The 18,235-nt window shown below is 45.9% G+C and overlaps 1 protein-coding gene across 1 annotated transcript in view; it reads left to right on the forward strand.

The window, feature by feature from the left end:
- The window catches only part of Vat1l (vesicle amine transport 1 like), a 162,501-nt gene extending 144,760 nt beyond the window's left edge, over positions 1-17,741 (forward strand). Inside the window, exons 8-9 of the mRNA XM_021170867.2 lie at positions 13,406-13,489; positions 15,319-17,741. Of these exons, the coding sequence (XP_021026526.1) occupies positions 13,406-13,489; positions 15,319-15,417 (183 nt within the window). The 3' untranslated portion in view covers positions 15,418-17,741. The remainder of the gene's footprint in view (positions 1-13,405; positions 13,490-15,318) is intronic.
- Positions 17,742-18,235: the final 494 nt, after the last annotated feature.

An 18,235-nucleotide genomic window follows, 5' to 3' on the forward strand; every position in this document is an offset into this window, starting at 1 on the left:
GTGTGTGTGTGTTGTGTGTGTGTGTTGTGTGTGTATAGTTGTATATGTAGTGTGTATTGTGTGTTTGTGCTGCATGTGCAAGTGTGTGTAGGTAAGAGGTAACTGTGATGGGTGTCTTCTTCACTGCCTTCTCAACCTTATTTTATGAGCTCATGAATTTGAATAGTCTGGCTGGCCAGGAAGCCCAAAGGATCCTCCTGCCTCCACTTCTACAGCAACAGATTTATTAGCACAAGCCATCACGCTTGGGGTCAGAGCATCAAACTCAGGTCTTCATGATCGCATGGCTAGTTCTTTACCAACTGAGCCATCTCCTTGGCCCTGGGCTTCTTACAGTTTTCTTTTTTACCTTTTCCACACAATCTTCCTTTTAATAATTGCAGGTAAAAACCTTCAGGTGTGGTAGAAAAGACACAGTTGCTCACCTGTGAGAAAATGAAACCCACGTGGTCTGGCATCAAGGTCATTTGAACACCTATATGACCACAATACATATTTGACCAAGAGAGCCCATCCCATCCAAACGCTCATGACAAAAGAAAGCTCCATCCATGTAGTTCTGACTGGCTTTTTGCTTTTCTCTCCTCCTTACACTTGGGATGTCTCTGGTGTCCTCTGGGCCACTGCTTGCCATTAATGACCCCTTTAAGAGTTCTCTTGAGGAGGGTATAGAGATGGCTTAATCGGTAAAGTGCTTGCCACACAGGCCCAGGGAGGACCTGAGTTGAATCTCAAATCCCCATATAAGAAGCCTACACATGGTGTTACACATCTAATCCCAGCACAGGGGAGGCAGGGGCTGGAGGGTCTCTGGATCTGGCTGGGCAGGAATCAGGAAGCTCCAGATTCAGTGAGAGACCCTGACTCAAAATACACAGTAGAGAGTGATTAAAGGATAAGCTGGAGAGTGATTGAGGAATGTCTCCAAATGTACATATGCACACATGCACCTATACACAAGCACACACACACACACACACACACACACACACACACATATGTATATATGTATATATGTATATGTGTGGGTGTGTGGGTGTGTGTGGGTGTGTATCCACACACATGCAACCCTCTTGAAGTATCCCCATTAGTATCCTCCTGTCATGTAGAGACTTGCCTTAAATGCAATAGCTAATTCACCCGCTTCCTTCTGAACTAATCGTCATCGGTACAAGCCCAGACTAGAGGAAGACAAGAGTGGCTGCCAGTTAATACAGAATTTAAGGGGCACTCACTTTCCGGTGCTAACCCTGCACTTGCGGTGGTTCTGAGATCCTCCTTAAATGTGGCTCCAGGTCCCACGTTACCTCGACAAAGATCCACCTGCAGCTCGTTCAAGGAGGAGATGAGGGTTGCCTGGATATTGCTCTCTTCCTGGTAGGTGAGTCTGTGGGTCTTATTTCCAGTCACTCTCCCATAAAACCTTGGGGGTTGAGGACAGGACAGACTCAACAGTGAAGAGCACTTGCCACCCTTGCAAAGGACCCATATTTGGTTCTCAGTGCTCATAACCTATGGCTCTTAACTGATTATAACTCCAACTTTCAGGTATCTGATACCCTCTTCTGGCCTCCGTAGGTACTTACAGTGGCATATGCATCCACACACATGCACACAATTAAAAATAAGATAGTTTTTTTCTTTAACTTGGGCCTCACATCACTTTCATATCTGAAACTGGGAAATAGTTTCCAGAATAACCAAGAAACTGAGGTCCTGTGGCATGCGGTGAGTATTCTGCTCTTAAACGCGCACTTCTGGTTTTCAGAAATCGTTGGTTCCTCTCAGAAATGGGCATGGTTAGTGTCCTGTTCTACAAATGACCTTGCTGATGTGTCTTATTATTACGGCATTTCTCAATTCTTCATTCTCAAAGCTTCTAATTTATCATCTAATAGGCACGGTGATTCACAGAATTATCCATCTTCATTTTTTTGTTCCTATCTTAGGTGGACAGTCCTTATTACTATTCATAACGCAAGCTCAGAGGCGTAGTTACTAAGTGGTGTCATTTCTACCTTAATGACTTTGTGCCTTTTTACACCGTTCAAAACAAAATTGAATATTATGAAGCAGTAAATGGAAGCCCCAAACAAAAACTGAGCTTTCTATAACTCTCCTTACCCAAGTATGAAAGAATGAACCGCTCAGGTAGTGGAGCGGGATGCAGGGATGGTCTGTTTGTGTGATGCGTGCTCTTATTTCATCTCCGCCGCTGCTGCGATAAAATACTCAGACAAAAAAGCAACTAGGGGAGAAAGGAATTTATTTCTGCTTACAATTCCAGGTTACAGCCTGTCATTTTGGGGAAGCCAAGGTGTCAGGAACTTCAAACAGCTGGTCACCGCACAGCTACAGTCAAGAGCAGGGAGAGAAATGAATGCTGGCGGCTCGCTCGTTTTCGCTCAGCTCGACTTTTCTCACCCATACCAGTTCAAGAGCCTCCACAGAGGGAACTGTGCTTCCCACACTGGGCTGGGGCTTCCCCACATCAATGACCTCAATCAAGACAATTCCCTACCTTCATGTCCTACATGTCCACAGGCGAACCCCAGGTAGATACTCCCTTGTTGAGACTCTCTTCCCAGTGGTTCTATATTTTCACACTGACAAAGCTAGCCATCAAAATAAGTACCCTGGAAAGTCCCAACACACCTTTCCTGCATCTAAGTTCATGCTAACCCTTTAGTCCCAGTGCCTGCTGATGTATGGAGGACCTTTTCCCACATTCTCTATTGGTTAGAATTGTCCTCTCTAACCAATCCCCCATCACTACAAATAAACTCCATTCATTCTTTAAATCCCAGTTCAGTTATTTCTTTTTCAGATTCTTCCCTGGTCCTCCAGACCCTATCCACATGGTCCTCACGCCAATGAACCACGAGCAAGTGGTGATGTCATGTCTAGGCTTGCGTTTTTGTATGACTGTAAGTGCCACACAGGCAGGGACTCTTGGAGACACCCTGTGCCTATTACCATCCTCTCTGAGCTGAGTCTGACTGCACATTCAACACATTTTGGTTGACACTTTAGCCCAGGCTGGCCTCAGATTCATAGCAATCCTCTCAGACAATAACCTGGCCTCAGGAAAACTGGTGATTGTTTTCAATGTGACAATCTGAATGTCCTAGACACAATGGCAGCAGGAAGACTTTGAATGAGGGGAGTGGCCACTGGGGTATCTCAGAGTTAAGGAAACCAACAAAGAAGTAGTGATGCATAGAAACCAGCAACGGCAGAAAGGGCTTGCTCATCCCAGGCTTCAAGGTGCACGAGAAGGAAGGAGCATTAACATTACTGGGCTTGTTAGGCTCGGAGCTTGATCCCTGACAGAGCCTCTAAGCTGTGTTTGTCCATCTACTCTTAATAAGCCAATTAAAAACAAATAAGAGGAGCCAGGTGGAGATTTTATTCAGCGTGGCCACTCTGGGGAAGAAGAACAAAGAGATCGAGCCCCCACCCCACCCCACAGTCCCTCTTCAGGGTCCGGGAATGGGTCAAAGTAGAGTCAGGTGTGTGTGTGTGTGTGTGTGTAACAAAACAATCCCAATCAACCTGTGGTTCTGCCAGTCATTATCTGAGTTCCAGTCTCTCCTCTATGGTTAGAGTTATGGCTAGTTGTTCAAGCTATGTGAAAGCCCTTCCTGGGACACAAGCCTCCCCTCTGTTTGGGGCCAATTCCCAGGAGTTACTTTGTTTCACTAGTCTGAGAGCCAGAGAGAAGGGCACAAGTATCTCTGTAAAAATATCTTGATGCTCATCAGGACAGTCACACTACCAGATACCAGAGTGGAAGCTGGGGCTGGCAACGGCTGCAGTTACACAGAGACCTAGCTCCTGCCAGAAATCTGCCCCAAGGCAGGGATAACCAGGGGGAAGCCTCCACTCTCCCTCCTGTCTTCTGTTCTTCCAGAGTCTCTTATGGCGGAGGAATGAACAAAGCGGCTGGAGGATGGATGAGAGGCCCAATATCTTGAGAATAAACAGAACAGCAAGAGGGCCATCCATGAGTCAGCCTTCCTGGACTTCCGGAAACTTCATCTCTCCTAGTTATGGTGTAGATCGAAATAAACAGGGTCGGCTGTAATTGCTCCGCAGTTCTCCTGCTCCTACATGCTGTGAGCCAATTAAAATTTCCCCGTGGGTCACGCCCTGACTATTAAATACATAGGACCTCATGCAGAGCAGGAACTGAAGGCACCAGATAAACTCTGCTAGGTTGCCAGAGGCTACACAAACAAACCATGAACCCTGCATGAGTAAGGCTACCTGCACACAATGAAGATGTTTTAAATAAATAAATAGCCTCTATCAGGAGACAGCAATCTCCTTAAGGGTCTTTAACCTTGCCTTTGCAACCGCTAGGACACTTTGCATGATAGAGGATGAGTTTAGAGAGTCTTGGTTGCCTAGGAGTCTATCAAGAGATAAGAGGCCCAGGATACCCACCAAGGACTCTTCTCAGTGAATGGACTCTGGTTTAGCTTTGCTGATTCTAAACCCCCTGTGCCATCAGATCCAGGATGCAAGAAGGCACCTGCCTGCCATCATTCAGCCTTCCTCCTTCTGAGTTGTTCACCTTCTTGCTCTCTCTCCCTCTCTCTCTCTCCTCTTCCTAGTCCTGAATATCAGATCCTGGGGCCAGCTCAGTCTCAGATCCATATTTTAGGGCTGGAGATGGGAGAGGAAATGGCTGTCCACCCCACTGTGTTGTTCAACAATGAAGGTCAAAGGTGACTCTGGAAACCTTAGATAGTTATGCATTATTTTATCATCATCATTGTCCCTGTGGTGATGTCAAATTGCTTGTCACCCATTCTGACTTGTTCCTGTGTAGAGCATCATCGTGAGCTATCTTTAGCTCCTGGTGCGTTCAGTCCTCGTGGTCACCTACCAGGTCCTGTCAGTCATACTATATGATCCCTGTGTCACAGCCATGTCTGACTGTCACATGGGCAGGGCTAGAGGGTCAGAGGGAAAAGTCTAAGCAGAGACATCCAGCTCATGAGTGGCCACTTCTCTCACACCCTCAAGTCCCACCTGAGCCACTAGAACAGGTAGAAAAGACCTGGCATGGTCTGAGAGCTAAAGCTTAGCTAAAGCTGAGAAACCAGTGGAGAAATGTGTGTGATGGCAGCTGTTTTCTTTGAGTGGCTATCCCCCGACCCTACAATATCTTTACTCTATAGATGTGACTGTGACAGAGGGAGGAAGGCCTCCTTCTGGCCTCTGGAGTGTAAACTCTCTCTGGACACCAGACAGAACCCAGCTGGAGTCCACCTTTTATGAGGGGGGGGGAGCAGCCCATAAAGTAATAAACCATCCAGATGGGTAGCTTGGCAAATAAAGGCACTTGCCACCAAGCCTAGCCACCTGAGTTCTGTCCCTGGGAGCCACATAGTGTAAGAAAAGAACAAAGTCCCATGTACCACGGGTTATCTTCTGACCTCTATGTGTGCACCATGATGCACATACAGGCACATACACACACAAATAAATGCAATAAAAGAAAGAAGGGAGGAATTAATTACCCTGGGGCTCTGTGGGAGAACTTGGTTATCTTTCAGAATTCCAACAGAGGATGCTGAGACCTCAGGTTTCCTCCCAAAGTAACTGGGTAGAGAACATCTTCCTGGGCCTGAGCAGACATCCCATGAAATTAGTTTGGGCCAGCCACTGTGCCAACTTCCTGATATGCCACCCCTGTCACTCTTTACAATAGTGATTCCATGAGGTGGCCCCAACCTTGTGATGGACCGAAGTCAGCTCCCTCCAAAGACATCTGCACCTCACAAAGCAAAAGGAATTTTGCAGATAAAACTAATTTAAGGATCTTGAGATAGGCGGGTTATCCTGGATTATTCTTTTCAGCTCCGAGTAACCACAAGTGTCCTTGAAAGTCAGAGGCAAATGGTCCAAAGCTGGAGAGATGAGGACATTCTACCCTACTGGCTTTTAAAAATGGTAGGAGGAGGAACCTACTGGCAAAGGGATGACGGTTTCCAGAAGCAGGGGAAGTCAAAGAAGTGCGGTCCTCCCTTTGAACTTCCTGAGAGAGAAACAGAGTCTTAACTCTACCTTGATTTTAGACAGGTGTGACCCACATCTGATCCATGACCCCCAGAGTTATAGGAAAATAAACCTGTGCTTCGAGCACTATGCTATAAGTGATTTTACATTTGGGAGAGCAAATGTATGCAAACCTTTACCCACACTTCACAGTGGAAGAGTGTACCAGGAGTATTAGGTAATAGCGTCATGCAATGGCTACAGGAGTCCAGATTCCAACTGATGCCCTGAGGCTTTGAGGGCAGTCTAGATTCTCCTTAGGAATGTCAGAGAGTTAAGTAGGGGATGGTGGGGGTGAGCTGACAGGGAACACAGAGGAGGTCTGCTGTCCTTCCCCATCTTACTGAATAAGCAGGCTGCCCCTCTCCTCTGCCGTCTCTCCTTCCTAACCAAGCATCATTCTCTCCCTTTTGAGTACATACATTTTCGAGGGGGCCGTGAAATGTTTCTCTTTATGATTAACCTGTTTAAGAGGGGGAAGTGAGGTTCCATCAAAGTGGAGCAGGGGCTGGAGAGGTGGCTCAGCATTTGCTGCTCTTCAGGAGGAGCTGAGTTTGTTCCCCAATACCCATATAGGGTGGCTCACAACTATTTGTAACTCCAGCTCCAGGAGGGATACAGCACCCTCTTCTGGTCTCCAAAGGCATAGCAGGCAGGGCACATATACACCCATGAATTTAAATAGATAGATAGATAGATAGATAGATAGATAGATAGATAGATAGATAGATGATAGATAGATAGATATAGATAGATATTTAAAGGTGTAGCACACCCATTCTACCTGGGCCAAATGAAAGAAGGTGTGGGTAGCATAGGTGTCGATACAAGGAAAAGAAAGCACAAGACACCAGTGTTGCCAAGAAGAAACTGAATTATCACTCTCTGCTTGGGTCACAATCCAAGTCAAGCCTCATGCAGAATAGCAGTGTCTGAAAAGACTCAAGTGGCTTCAGGATACATGCCAAGGAGTCAGAATGATGCAGCAGCTCGGATTCCCTGACTCCTGCTGTGTGTGTGTGTGGGGGGGGGGGCTACTAAACTACTGCTGGTGGGTGTGGCCTGAGAACCTCCAGAACGCCCAGCCCTGGGAAATCCAGCTGCTGAGACACATCTGGACAGCCTAACAACTAGCAGAAGCTGCTGTCTCCCACAGGGTATGGGAAGCACAACTTTAATTAGGAACAGACTCCTTTGGGCCACCCAGGAAGCACTGAACAGGCCACCAAGCGACAGCTACCCAACTCTGGGAAGTGGGGTAGTCACAGGATGGAAACCCACTGAGGAGAAGCTCAGCCACACAGTATTTCAAACCTTCCACCTATCCACTGTCCATTTAAAGATTTATTTATTTATTATATATAAGTACACTGCAGCTGTCTTCAGACACTCCAGAAGAGGGCGCCAGATCTCGTTACAGATGGTTGTGAGCCACCATGTGGTTGCTGGGATTTGAACTCTGGACCTTCGGAAGAGCAGTCCGGTGCTCTTACCCACTGAGCCATCTCACTAACCCCTCCACTGTCCATTTATTTATTCATTTATTCTGCAGGTTATCATGTGCTGACCTTCCTTTGCACTGGGGCCTCCAGTAGACACCCTCAAGATGCTTGTGAGCCATGTGAGCCCTCTGAGTATTTAAAGAGGGGCTACTCTGACTTGAGATATTCTGGAAACCTACAGTATACCCTAGATTTCTAAGACACAGAGCAACCACACATCATTAACTTAATAACATTTTGAGTATATTGAAATGAGAGAGTTTTGAATAGTGCAGCAGTGACAGTCATCGCTGTGACAGATGTCATGACCAGAAGCAAATTTATGGGAGAAGTGGGTTTATTTCCACTCACAAGTCGCAGTCCATCGTTGAGAGAAGTCGGTACAGGAACTTGAAGTGATAACCATGGAGGAACAGTGAGTGGTGGTCAACTTATCACTCTACACTTTCCTAGCTCTCCTATACAAGCCAGGACCACCTTCCTAGGGAATGGTGCCACCCACATGGTCAGGACCTTCCTATGTATAACAAGACAAGCCCACAGGCAAATCATCCACTGACACTCACTTCTCACATGACACCAGACATATTTGGTAAAAGACAGTATTACAGTCAATTTCAGTGGCTGCTTTTCTTACATTTCTTCCTGTGCCTAACTAGAAACCATTTTGGTCATAGTTGTAGTTTGCTTTGGGTTTGTATTTGACTGTGTTGCTCTGTAGTCTTACAACATGAAGGCTGACATAGATGTTCCAAGTCCAGGGATGGCACTGATATTATTACCTAGCCTGACATGCTAGGATCCCTCAGTACTTGGCCAGATTGTGCAGGTCAAGTACCCAGTACACAGAATGAGTGCCTGGAAGAGCTCACAGCGGAGCTGTCAGCTGAGTTAGTGACGGGCCTGGGGAGCCCCAGGAAGTGACCTGGAGCATGCAGAAGCACAGCAGAGAGCCAACTGAGCTTCAGGTACATCTTAAGTTATGAGGTAAAGGGTGCTAGAATTGAGAGAAAGATTTTGGCCACTAGGATAACAGACCCCGCTCCTGGGGCACCCATCCAGAGCAGAACAGTGATACCCTTGGCAAGCCACCAGTGAAGCTTTGAAATGTTCCAACGGTCACATTCAGAAAAGGACAAGATAACTTAAATGAGTCTTCCTTAAGTCTATGTCTAAATACTATCATTTTAATCTTTAAGCCTTGTCCACAGTTCTCAATGAGATATTCTACACTTTTTCAGGCTTTTTAAGTTATAAGTTTTAAGTGTGCATGTGTGCACATGTGTACATGTATGCACATGTATTATGTGTGCAGATATCCGTGGAGTCCAGAAGAGAGCATTGAGTCCCCCCAGTGGTGGAGTTACAGGCTGCTGTGAGCTACCTAGTACCCAGTATGGGTGCTAGGAACCAAACTCTGGTCCTTTGAAAATGCATCATGTGCAGTTAACCACTGAGCTGTCTCTCCAGCCCCATTTATGCACTCGGGTGACCTCATAAGTACTAAATCTTTGAAGTCTGGTACAAATTTTACAGTAGCCTTGTGTGGCAGTTGGTACGACATTCGAGGTCTGTTGTCACAGGTGATCTGTAGCTACTTGGTTAGATGAGGCAAGTCTCCATGACTCTCTTTAATGCAAGGTTGGTCTCAAACAGAAAGGGACACTAGGAAAGTCTTTCTGGGGACTCCCCAGTAAATGATGGGGGGGAGACAAATCCCCCCAGATGCTATCAGACATCTGGAGAATATCACCTACTGGGGGACCTTTTATAAACTGATAAATTTGTAGCAAAGACTGTGACCATGCGGGAGTGTCAGCACACTCTTGGGGTGTGGCCAGCACAGCCCTATAATGGGCTTTGCCCAGAGACCTCACAAGAAACAACTGGTACTCAGGCCTCCCACTTGGCTCTCCCTTCTAAGTGACAGCCAGGAGCAAACCTGTCAGAGGCTTCCTCCTTGTGTTTCTTCCGGACTGTGAAAAGCCGATGCAAACATTCCCTCAAGAAGCTAAGTGTGTAGATGAGATAGCTCCGTGCATGCAAAATGCTACACACTGCGCCTGATAAAGAATTGATCAAAAGGGATAGTCTCTTTCCTTCTAAGCCTCTGCCAGTGGGGCTCCTGCACAACTCCAGGAGCATCCTTAAAGGAGCGTGGAGAGTCTGACAGCAGGACTGGGGTGGGGGTAATTAAATGACCTCTGGAGATTGTTCCTGGCCCTTTATCCATTTTCTGCAGACAGAGCTTCAAGGCGACGTTTCATTTCAGAGAGAAATTTCCAAAACTATGCAGATTAGAGGCAACCCTACAGGGGGGCTTCTCCTAACCCTGCAAGCATCATGACTCACTTCAACTAGTGAGAAAATAGCTCTTTGCTTTTTTCCCCCTACCCTGGACTCCAGCTTAGTACAGAAGCAGCTTAAAGTGTGCCTAACCGTCTCCTGTCATCGTGGTTGTTGTTGCAGATGCTGAGACAGGAGGATTACAAACTCATTATCTACCTGGACTACAGACTGGAGTTCCAAGATACCCTGAGAAACGTAGTGAAACCCTGTCTCAAATTAAAAAGTAAAAAGTAGACTTGGGGATGTGGCTCATTGGTCAAGAATACATCAGGAAGGGATTGGGACATGGCTCAGTGGTAGACCAGTTGCCTACAATCTGTCATTAAGGGGTTGGGGATTGGATCAGCAGTAGTGTACCAGGATAGAACCAATCAGTAAAGGTCTAGGAACATGGCACAGGAGTGCAGTGCTTAGCCATTATTCACCAGTGAAGAGATAGAGGTATAATTCAGTGGTAGAGTGATTGCCTAGAATTGGACAGTGTGGGACTGGGGACAGTGGTCCAGTGTTTTGCCAGAATCTACCATGAATGGGCTAATGAGTCCTTCTACTTCTGAGGACTAAGTGAAACAGTCTGTTCTAGGTAAAGTTGAGAGGGAACTGCTGGATTTGAACTCTCTCCAACCTAATTCTGACCCGCACTCTGTTCCCTGTAGCCATGTCATCTTTGAATGAATTACTTATGTTCTTTAGCTGTAGGGCACTTATCCTGAAAATGGGCACGATATGATCCTTGCAAACTACGCATTATATATGCAAAGTAAGAGCCTGTTAAATATTTATTACTTCACTTACACCCCCTCAAAAGAACCCCTTGAATTGTAAAAGCATTTGTAATTTCATAAGCTCAGAATGGGGTGCCAGGAGCCAGGTATGATTTAGCTGGGTCCTTTGGCTTCCACAAGGCTACAGTCAAGATGTCAGCTGAAATATGATCTCATTTCAAGGTTTAACTGGACAAGTATTTACTACTTCTAAGTTCTTTGGGGGTTGTTGGCAAGATTCAGTTCCTCAGAAGGGCTGAGGGTCTCAGTTCCTTACTGGCTATTGGATGGAATTCGTCTTAGGTCTCGGTCATGTAGGGATTCCACAGGGCAGCCTCCCATTAACACAGTATGCCTCTCTAGAGTCATTGCCTTGTGGATGCTGTAGCCATTTGTTAACTTCATCTTGAAAAGAGACCATCCCTTCTGCTGTGCTCTGCAGGGAAGGAAGCAGGTCCCTTAGCTCCAGCCTACACTCAAGGAGAAAAGAACCTAAGGATATGAGTCCCACAAGGGGCAGAGAGCTGTGCTAGCAACCATCTGCCATGACCTAGAGCTTTTCAGCAAGCACAGTGAGCCTGCCTCATCTACAGATTCTACATCAGCAGTTTCAGCAAACGTCGATGGGGACGGGGTGGGGGTGGGGCGGGGAGGGGGGGAGTTACATGACCATGAAGACTTTTTAAAAGATTTATTTATTTATTTATTTATTTATTTATTTATTGTACACTGTAGCTATCTTCAGACCCACCAAAAGAGAGCATCTGTTCTCCTTATGGATGGTTGTGAGCCACCATGTGGTTGCTGGGGTTTGAACTCATGACCGTCAGAAGAGCAGTCAGTGCTCTTCACCCCTGAGCCTTCTCTCCAGTCCCTGAATGTGAAGACTTTGATTTGCTTTCATGATTCGCACTACAGTCGAAGAGCACAGTATCATGTGGTACTTGGTGGTACAAATGATCTAGGGGGGAAAAAAAGTCTATGGGGAAATGTGTGTAGGTTCTATGTGGATAAATACTGCGCTGCTTTTTATACAAGAGCACCCACCCATGTTGGAGTCCGTGGAGAGCTTCGGAATCAACCTCCACAGATGCTCAGGCGTGACCAATGGTACCAGGTTTTATGACCAAGTGTGTCAGAAGTCACCATGTAAATGGAAGGACTCAACTGGTTTGTTTATCGGGGTTAATAATAATAATAATAATAATAATTCACAGTCACCTGACATTCTCAGTCTAAAAAACAGGTTGTTCCTCATCACATAGAGACCAAAAAACTGCATTGGAAAGACCCATTGAATTTATATTAAGTGTTGATTTGTCAGCACATGACTGCATAATATTATTTGGATGGTAGAGTCAAAATGCCCTCCTTTTCTCCGCCTAACTTTCAAGGCACACCTGCAAGCCTTCCTTCCCAGCTGTTTTACAATACCTACATTTTTATAGAGATGTAAATAAAAGTACTTCTTTCGGTTTTCTCATTTAGCAAGATTACAAAAGCATTCCATCCTGCCGTGTCTACTTTATAATTAGTGGCATATATCTTCCTTTTCCTTAACAGCTCTGCAACATCCCCACTCGGTAGATGAATGTAAAAAGCCATTGTTTATTTACCCATCCCTTTACTGCGACACATAAGCTGTTTCAGTGTTTTGCCACTAAAAGCAACGAAGTCATTATCTTTTATGTTTTTCTCCCATAAATGGAATTGTGTCTCTAAAGTCCCAGAAAAGCAATTTGAACACAAACATTTTAATGGTTCTGTGAGTTTGGATCCAAATGAATAGCAAGAAGCCTTTGATTTTCAAATAAGCAAACATTTCTACATCAGCCACAGGCTGAGTTCCCTACGCGCAGTTAACGATGTCTGACTTTTTTTTTTTTAATGTCAGAGCATCTAACCTTGAAGCTGAAGGAACAAGAGTATTAAAATTGTGAGACTTTACAAAAATATTTAGACTCAACCTATTGTAAGTTTTTATAAATTGGCTTTTGTGAGGCAAGAGATGTTGCATCCCCGTTTAGATTTCATTTGAGACATGGAGGGCAGGCAAGGTTCAGTGAATTCTCTATTAATCCCCACAGCGCCCCCTGCAGTTCATGTTCTGCACTGCAGCAGAAAGAAAGGCTCAGAACAAATGGACTTTCCTTTCGCAGATGATCACTGTCCCCCATCCTTGTCCCTCTCCGGTCCCGCAGTGACATTCGTGAGTCTGATAAGCGCCTGGACGTGGGAAAGGAAACCATAGGTCCTTGTTTCTAGGGAAGACGCTCCTCTAACGAGAGTGCCGCTAGGTGGAAGCAGTTTTACCCCAGCAATTAGAAAGCTAGGGGATTTCGCAAATGCGGGTTTTGCCCTGGTAACTAGCTTATTTAGCCAAAAATTATGAAGTAGAGTTACGTAACACTTAAGTAGGCAGGTCTCAAACCCTCACAAATACTCTCATTGTTTAACATTCCGCCAGACCATTCTGACTTATAAAATATATATTTATCCTCTCGTTGTGAAAACTACAACCCTTATTTTTCAGACCCAGAAGACTTACAGGACAGGTCAGCATGTGTGACTGACAGGAGGCGATTGAAAAGATTCGCGCCACAAAAAGTTGCTGGCTGAAGCACTATTTGAGCTGCAGCGCCCTCTGGTGGAAGGCGTGTGGATTGCCTTCTTCGGGCACATTTTCCTGATCTCACTCATGTCTCTCGTCTTGTGTCCCAGGTAAAAGAGGCCATGCAGCGCATCCACGACCGAGGGAACATCGGGAAGTTAATTCTGGATGTGGAAAAGACGCCGACCCCGCTGGTAAGTGGAACGTAGAGGGAACTACCCAGCTCAACACCAAAGACAAACCGATGGATCGTCAGAAGTAGTCAGAGCTGGTGTCCGAGGAAATACAGGCAGTTTGCAAGCTCTCCGAGACTTAGCAGTGATCCCATGATGCCAGAATGAGGGATTAGCCACGGACTAATGAAAGCTGAAGAGCTTACTAAACTCAAGTCTGCTTCAGTCCCTGTTCAATGGCTTAGGGTTTGGGTTTTGTTGCTGTTTTGCTTTTCAGTTGAAATAAAGATGTGGGTAAAATGCAAAAAAAAAAAAAAGGGGGGGGGATGGAAAAATTAAAGTGTTTGAGAAAGACAGGAAAATTGCTGAGTGGGGACAGACAGAAAATGGATAGAAAAAAAAAACATTTACAGCTGTTATGTCTAGGCACCAATGCAAAGGCTTCCTAGCTAATCTTAATGCACATGCATGGGCCCAACAGATTGGTGCCCATTACTTCCAGGATTCTTCTGGTACTCCTCTTGAATTCACTTACTTTCGTCGGGAGAAAATCCTAATATCCAAGCAACCCACAAGAATACAGCACATTAAATTTACCTGGTCCCAAGCTAGCATCTTTGGGGGACAGATGGCATAGGATGTAGCCTTGAACCTCTGAGTGCTTGCATTCAAAGCTGGGTTCTCAGTCCCATTTGCAACCTGGGAAAGTTTAGCCCACCACGTTTGGTCCTATTTATAAGCAAGAGACTGACAGGTTCCTCTCAGTCAGAAAGGCAGATGCTGAGTGTGGCCCGCCCCTCTAAGTTCTAGGTAAGCCAAACAAAGAAAGTATGGAGGTTTGTGCAGCAATATCTGTCACTTTCAAGAAATAGAAGTGAAATAAGTAAAATAATCTATGGTTCTCAGCCCAAGTGTATGTTTTCAGAAACAGATCTTTGTCTTCTGTAGCTTAGGTGTACTGCAATTTCACTCCACGCAAGAGAGTTAAAGGAAGGGTCATTTGTGCCACTTACGTTGCTGATAACAACATGGATATAGTTTTTAAAATATGACATCACAGGACTATTGAAGTAGGGAATGATGTTGTGGAATTAGGAAGAAAGAGCTAGGGTCCAAGGACTCCCCTGCAAATACACTGTGTTCTACGTAAATATGCTCTTTCAGTACCGTGCATAGAAGGTTCTAGAGCCGCCCTGGCCAACTATTGCATTTAAACAAACTCTCTGGCACTGGCTTTCCATGCAAAGGCAATGCCTGTCTCCATGAACCCATGATGCTCTGATGGTCCTTGGTCTAGGGTTAGGTTTACTTGACCAAGGGACAGAACCCGTCACATGAAAACCAAAAGAAGCTCCCATTTGGGCCAACAAGAGCTCAGCTCTACCCCTGTTGAGTTATAGTTCTTGTTTTCTGAGAATGTTCTTACCCTGACACCCAAAGGAAGAAAGAGATAGTGAAGAATGGGTATTTGAAGTGTCAGTGGTAGGGATGATGTCTCATCCCTTCTAGATGGAAAGCTAGAATTGAAGGGATGACAACATGAAGTCAAGCTGAATCCAGAACATCATGAGAATCAGGATGGACCCAAAGAGGTTATCTCCAGAGCTATGAAGTGATGTTAAAGGTGGCAGCAGAGCCTTAACAGGTACTAGTAAAAGGTATAGAAGGGGTCCTTAGAGAGACTTCTTCCTATAGAATATAGAAATGACCAGTCTGAAAGAAGTCCGTCCCATGATGCTTCAGTCCATCCCAGGATGCTTCAGTCCATCCCAGTGATGCTTCATCCAATGCTCAGAGATGGTGAGGGAGTGGGTTACATGACCTCCATCATGACCTCTGTTGAATTGCAGATGGCCAATGACAGCACAGAGACCAGCGAGGCAGGGGAGGAAGAAGAGGACCATGAAGGGGACAGCGAGAACAAAGAGAGGATGCCCTTCATCCAGTAAGCCAGACCTCGCATCGGTGAAAGTGGAGGATGGCTGGGAAGAAGATGGCCGCCAGGAGAACTCTTCTGTGCCCAGTGAACCAATGCTGTAGTCCAGTGTGTGTCGTGTTTGTCTGCAGTCAGCCAAGCTAAGAAGCTGTTGATCACTGTTGTGTTTGGAATTAAGTGCCAATCCCATTCCATGCAGTATTGTGTCCCTTCCTGGTCTGTGTATCACGCTCTCCCCTCTCCCTTGAAGCAAACCCATCCTTCTTCAGGTCCTTCTTGACGGTTCTAGAATAGCCTTGCAAACTAACACTGGCCCACAGGGCCCAATGTCAGAAACCAGGCCACGCTTGATTGAAAGGTGTTGTCAAGGAGCCCTGTTCAGATCCCCACTCTTCTTCAGGCCAATGATACTCTTGGCCTGCCAACAATCAGCCATGCCTCTAAGCATGGCACTTACCAGTTTGGCGAGTGACAGGAGAGTAGGCCAGGAGCATTCACAACCCTATACATACAGATTTCTCCAAGCAGTTACTTTGTCACTTTCCCTCTTAAGTGCTACATCCCTGCGTGTGTCTCTGCACCTTAAGGTCTGAGCCTCTTGTTAACCCTCTTCCCTGGTTCTTATTTATAAACCTAGGGAGGCAGATGTGGGTTCTTTCCTGGATAGAGGTGGGTCAACAGCGTCTATCTAAGGGCAAGCTACAGAGGCCTCTCCTCTGAAACCATATCTCATGAGCAAAGTTCTCCCTGTGCCCAATGTAGACCCAACTCAGATGTTATTAAACTTACCTGGGTTCTCACTCGCAGCCTTTGTAGTTACCAACTACTATTTTTAAGCCCCTTCCCAGGAAACGCCTTCCCAAGGGAGACAGTCTTTGGGGTTGAAAAGTCAACTGGTTTCTCTTGCCTATTCAAAGCCCTGTCTAATGTGTAACACACACAAGGGACACAGATGGTGGCTGCCCAGCATCTGACGACAAGCGCACGATCCTCCTCTCCAACACACAAAACCATGGTGCTGCTTTGCAGGTTTCTTAGAGGGCGGAGGCCAAACTGCTCCATCAAATACCCTGTTCACCGTTCCAGCTCGAAAGGAGACAATTCTCGTCCTCTCTAATAGGCTTTGGAAGTAACACCAGTTACCACAGAGGAAGAGGGGTCTCCCGCCCTTTACAGTGGGGCTGCTTATTGCCTCCCTCCCCAGCCCTTCTGTCCTAAGAGGTCACACATCTGTCACTCAAAAACAGAGCTAGATATAAAAAGGCACCCCCTGGAATGAGCACCCCTGAGCTTATTTTTGTCTTCTGGAAGACCCAAGTGGGTTCCCATGACCTTGGGTTGGTGTTCCAAGTTTCTAAACATCCTTGAAGACCTAAGAGGAGCTTCAGTGTTGCCCACTTTTTTCCACTTACCGCTTCAGGGTGGGCACCATTTTCCCATGTGGGCTGGGAAGGAACACATCTCCACAATTCCCCCTGCTTGGTTTGCAGAGTAGCCACTATCATTTGTCATGTTCCTTTATCTCGGTCCTGATCTTGTGATGATGACTTCTTCATGCCAAATATTTACTTGAAGGGAGTCTGTCCTCACCGTGACAGGGAAAGTCAAATATGAAGATGAGAAAAGAAGCTGCCAACCAATAGGCCAAGGGGTGAGAATATGCGAAAGAGTGCCAGTCACAGATTCTTATTTTCCACCCCTGGGGAGAGATGCTATTAAGAATACCATGTAACCAGTCGCATTTCCACCATAACCATGCTTGAGGATGGGTAGACCTGAGGACCACTCTCTGAGTGCTATTACAGGTATGTAGAAATAGCCTTTTGGAAAGACTAAGATTAGAGTCAGTTAGGTTCGCCTTCAGGAGACACAGAACCTGACCCACATTCAGAATCCAGATAGCTTGTCATGTACAACTGAGAAACCTTGAGAAGTTATCTCTCCCCAAACCTGTTTGGTTTGTTTCATTCTGGAAAACCATTGATCACGCATGAAAACCCTTTCCCTCTCCTGAGAACACAGAAAGAGAGCATTTGAGTGTGAGCAGTGGCACCATGAAGAACAGGAGGGTGGGTGGGTGAGGGACAACCGGAATCAGTCAGTTATCCTGAGGACCTTCCTTGCCCTCTCGTGGTTGTTCCCTGGAGGAAGCGTAAAGAGTGTCTATGTTTGCCTTAAGGGAGCTTCGAAGGCTTCTTGGAAGGTCGAGCTTTACTAGAACGAACCGAACATCGTCTAATGTGTCTGTGGCTTCAGAGCTTTCGTTATACTGTTATATTGTGCCTATAAAGCAAATTATGTTTACATAAAAATATAAATAAAGTATTCAGCATAGCATAACCTCTTATGGCATCCTTTCCTCCCCATAAGGAGCTTGGTGTGTTGTGATTACCCGGGCTTCATGATGCAAGCCTGTAATCCATGCTCTCCAGATGGCAGGGAGTGGAAGATGGTGGTGACTTTTGAGGCTAGCTTGGGCTACACAGTAAGTCGCCATCTCAAAATAAAATTAATTGCATGCAGATGATACCAGTGTTGATATCAAACATCGTAGAAAGTAATAACAATGATAATGGCAAGCATTTATGAGACACCTACTGAATACAGCTGAAAGAACAATGCATGTGCTAAGTCACTGACTAGCCCATCAGTGCTAAGTCCTGTCTCATATGACACCCGGGCACGGGATGAAAGACCAGAACATGTGAAGCATCAATACTAATCTGAGGCCACATGGTTTTAGTAAACGAGGCCAGAACTCACCAAGTTCCAGCCAGGCCTTCACTATGGAAACCTATGCTCTGAACCACCAATCACACTGTCTCACACTT

This window comes from Mus caroli, chromosome 8, assembly GCF_900094665.2.
Source record: "Mus caroli chromosome 8, CAROLI_EIJ_v1.1, whole genome shotgun sequence".
Taxonomy (NCBI): Eukaryota; Metazoa; Chordata; class Mammalia; order Rodentia; family Muridae; genus Mus; species Mus caroli.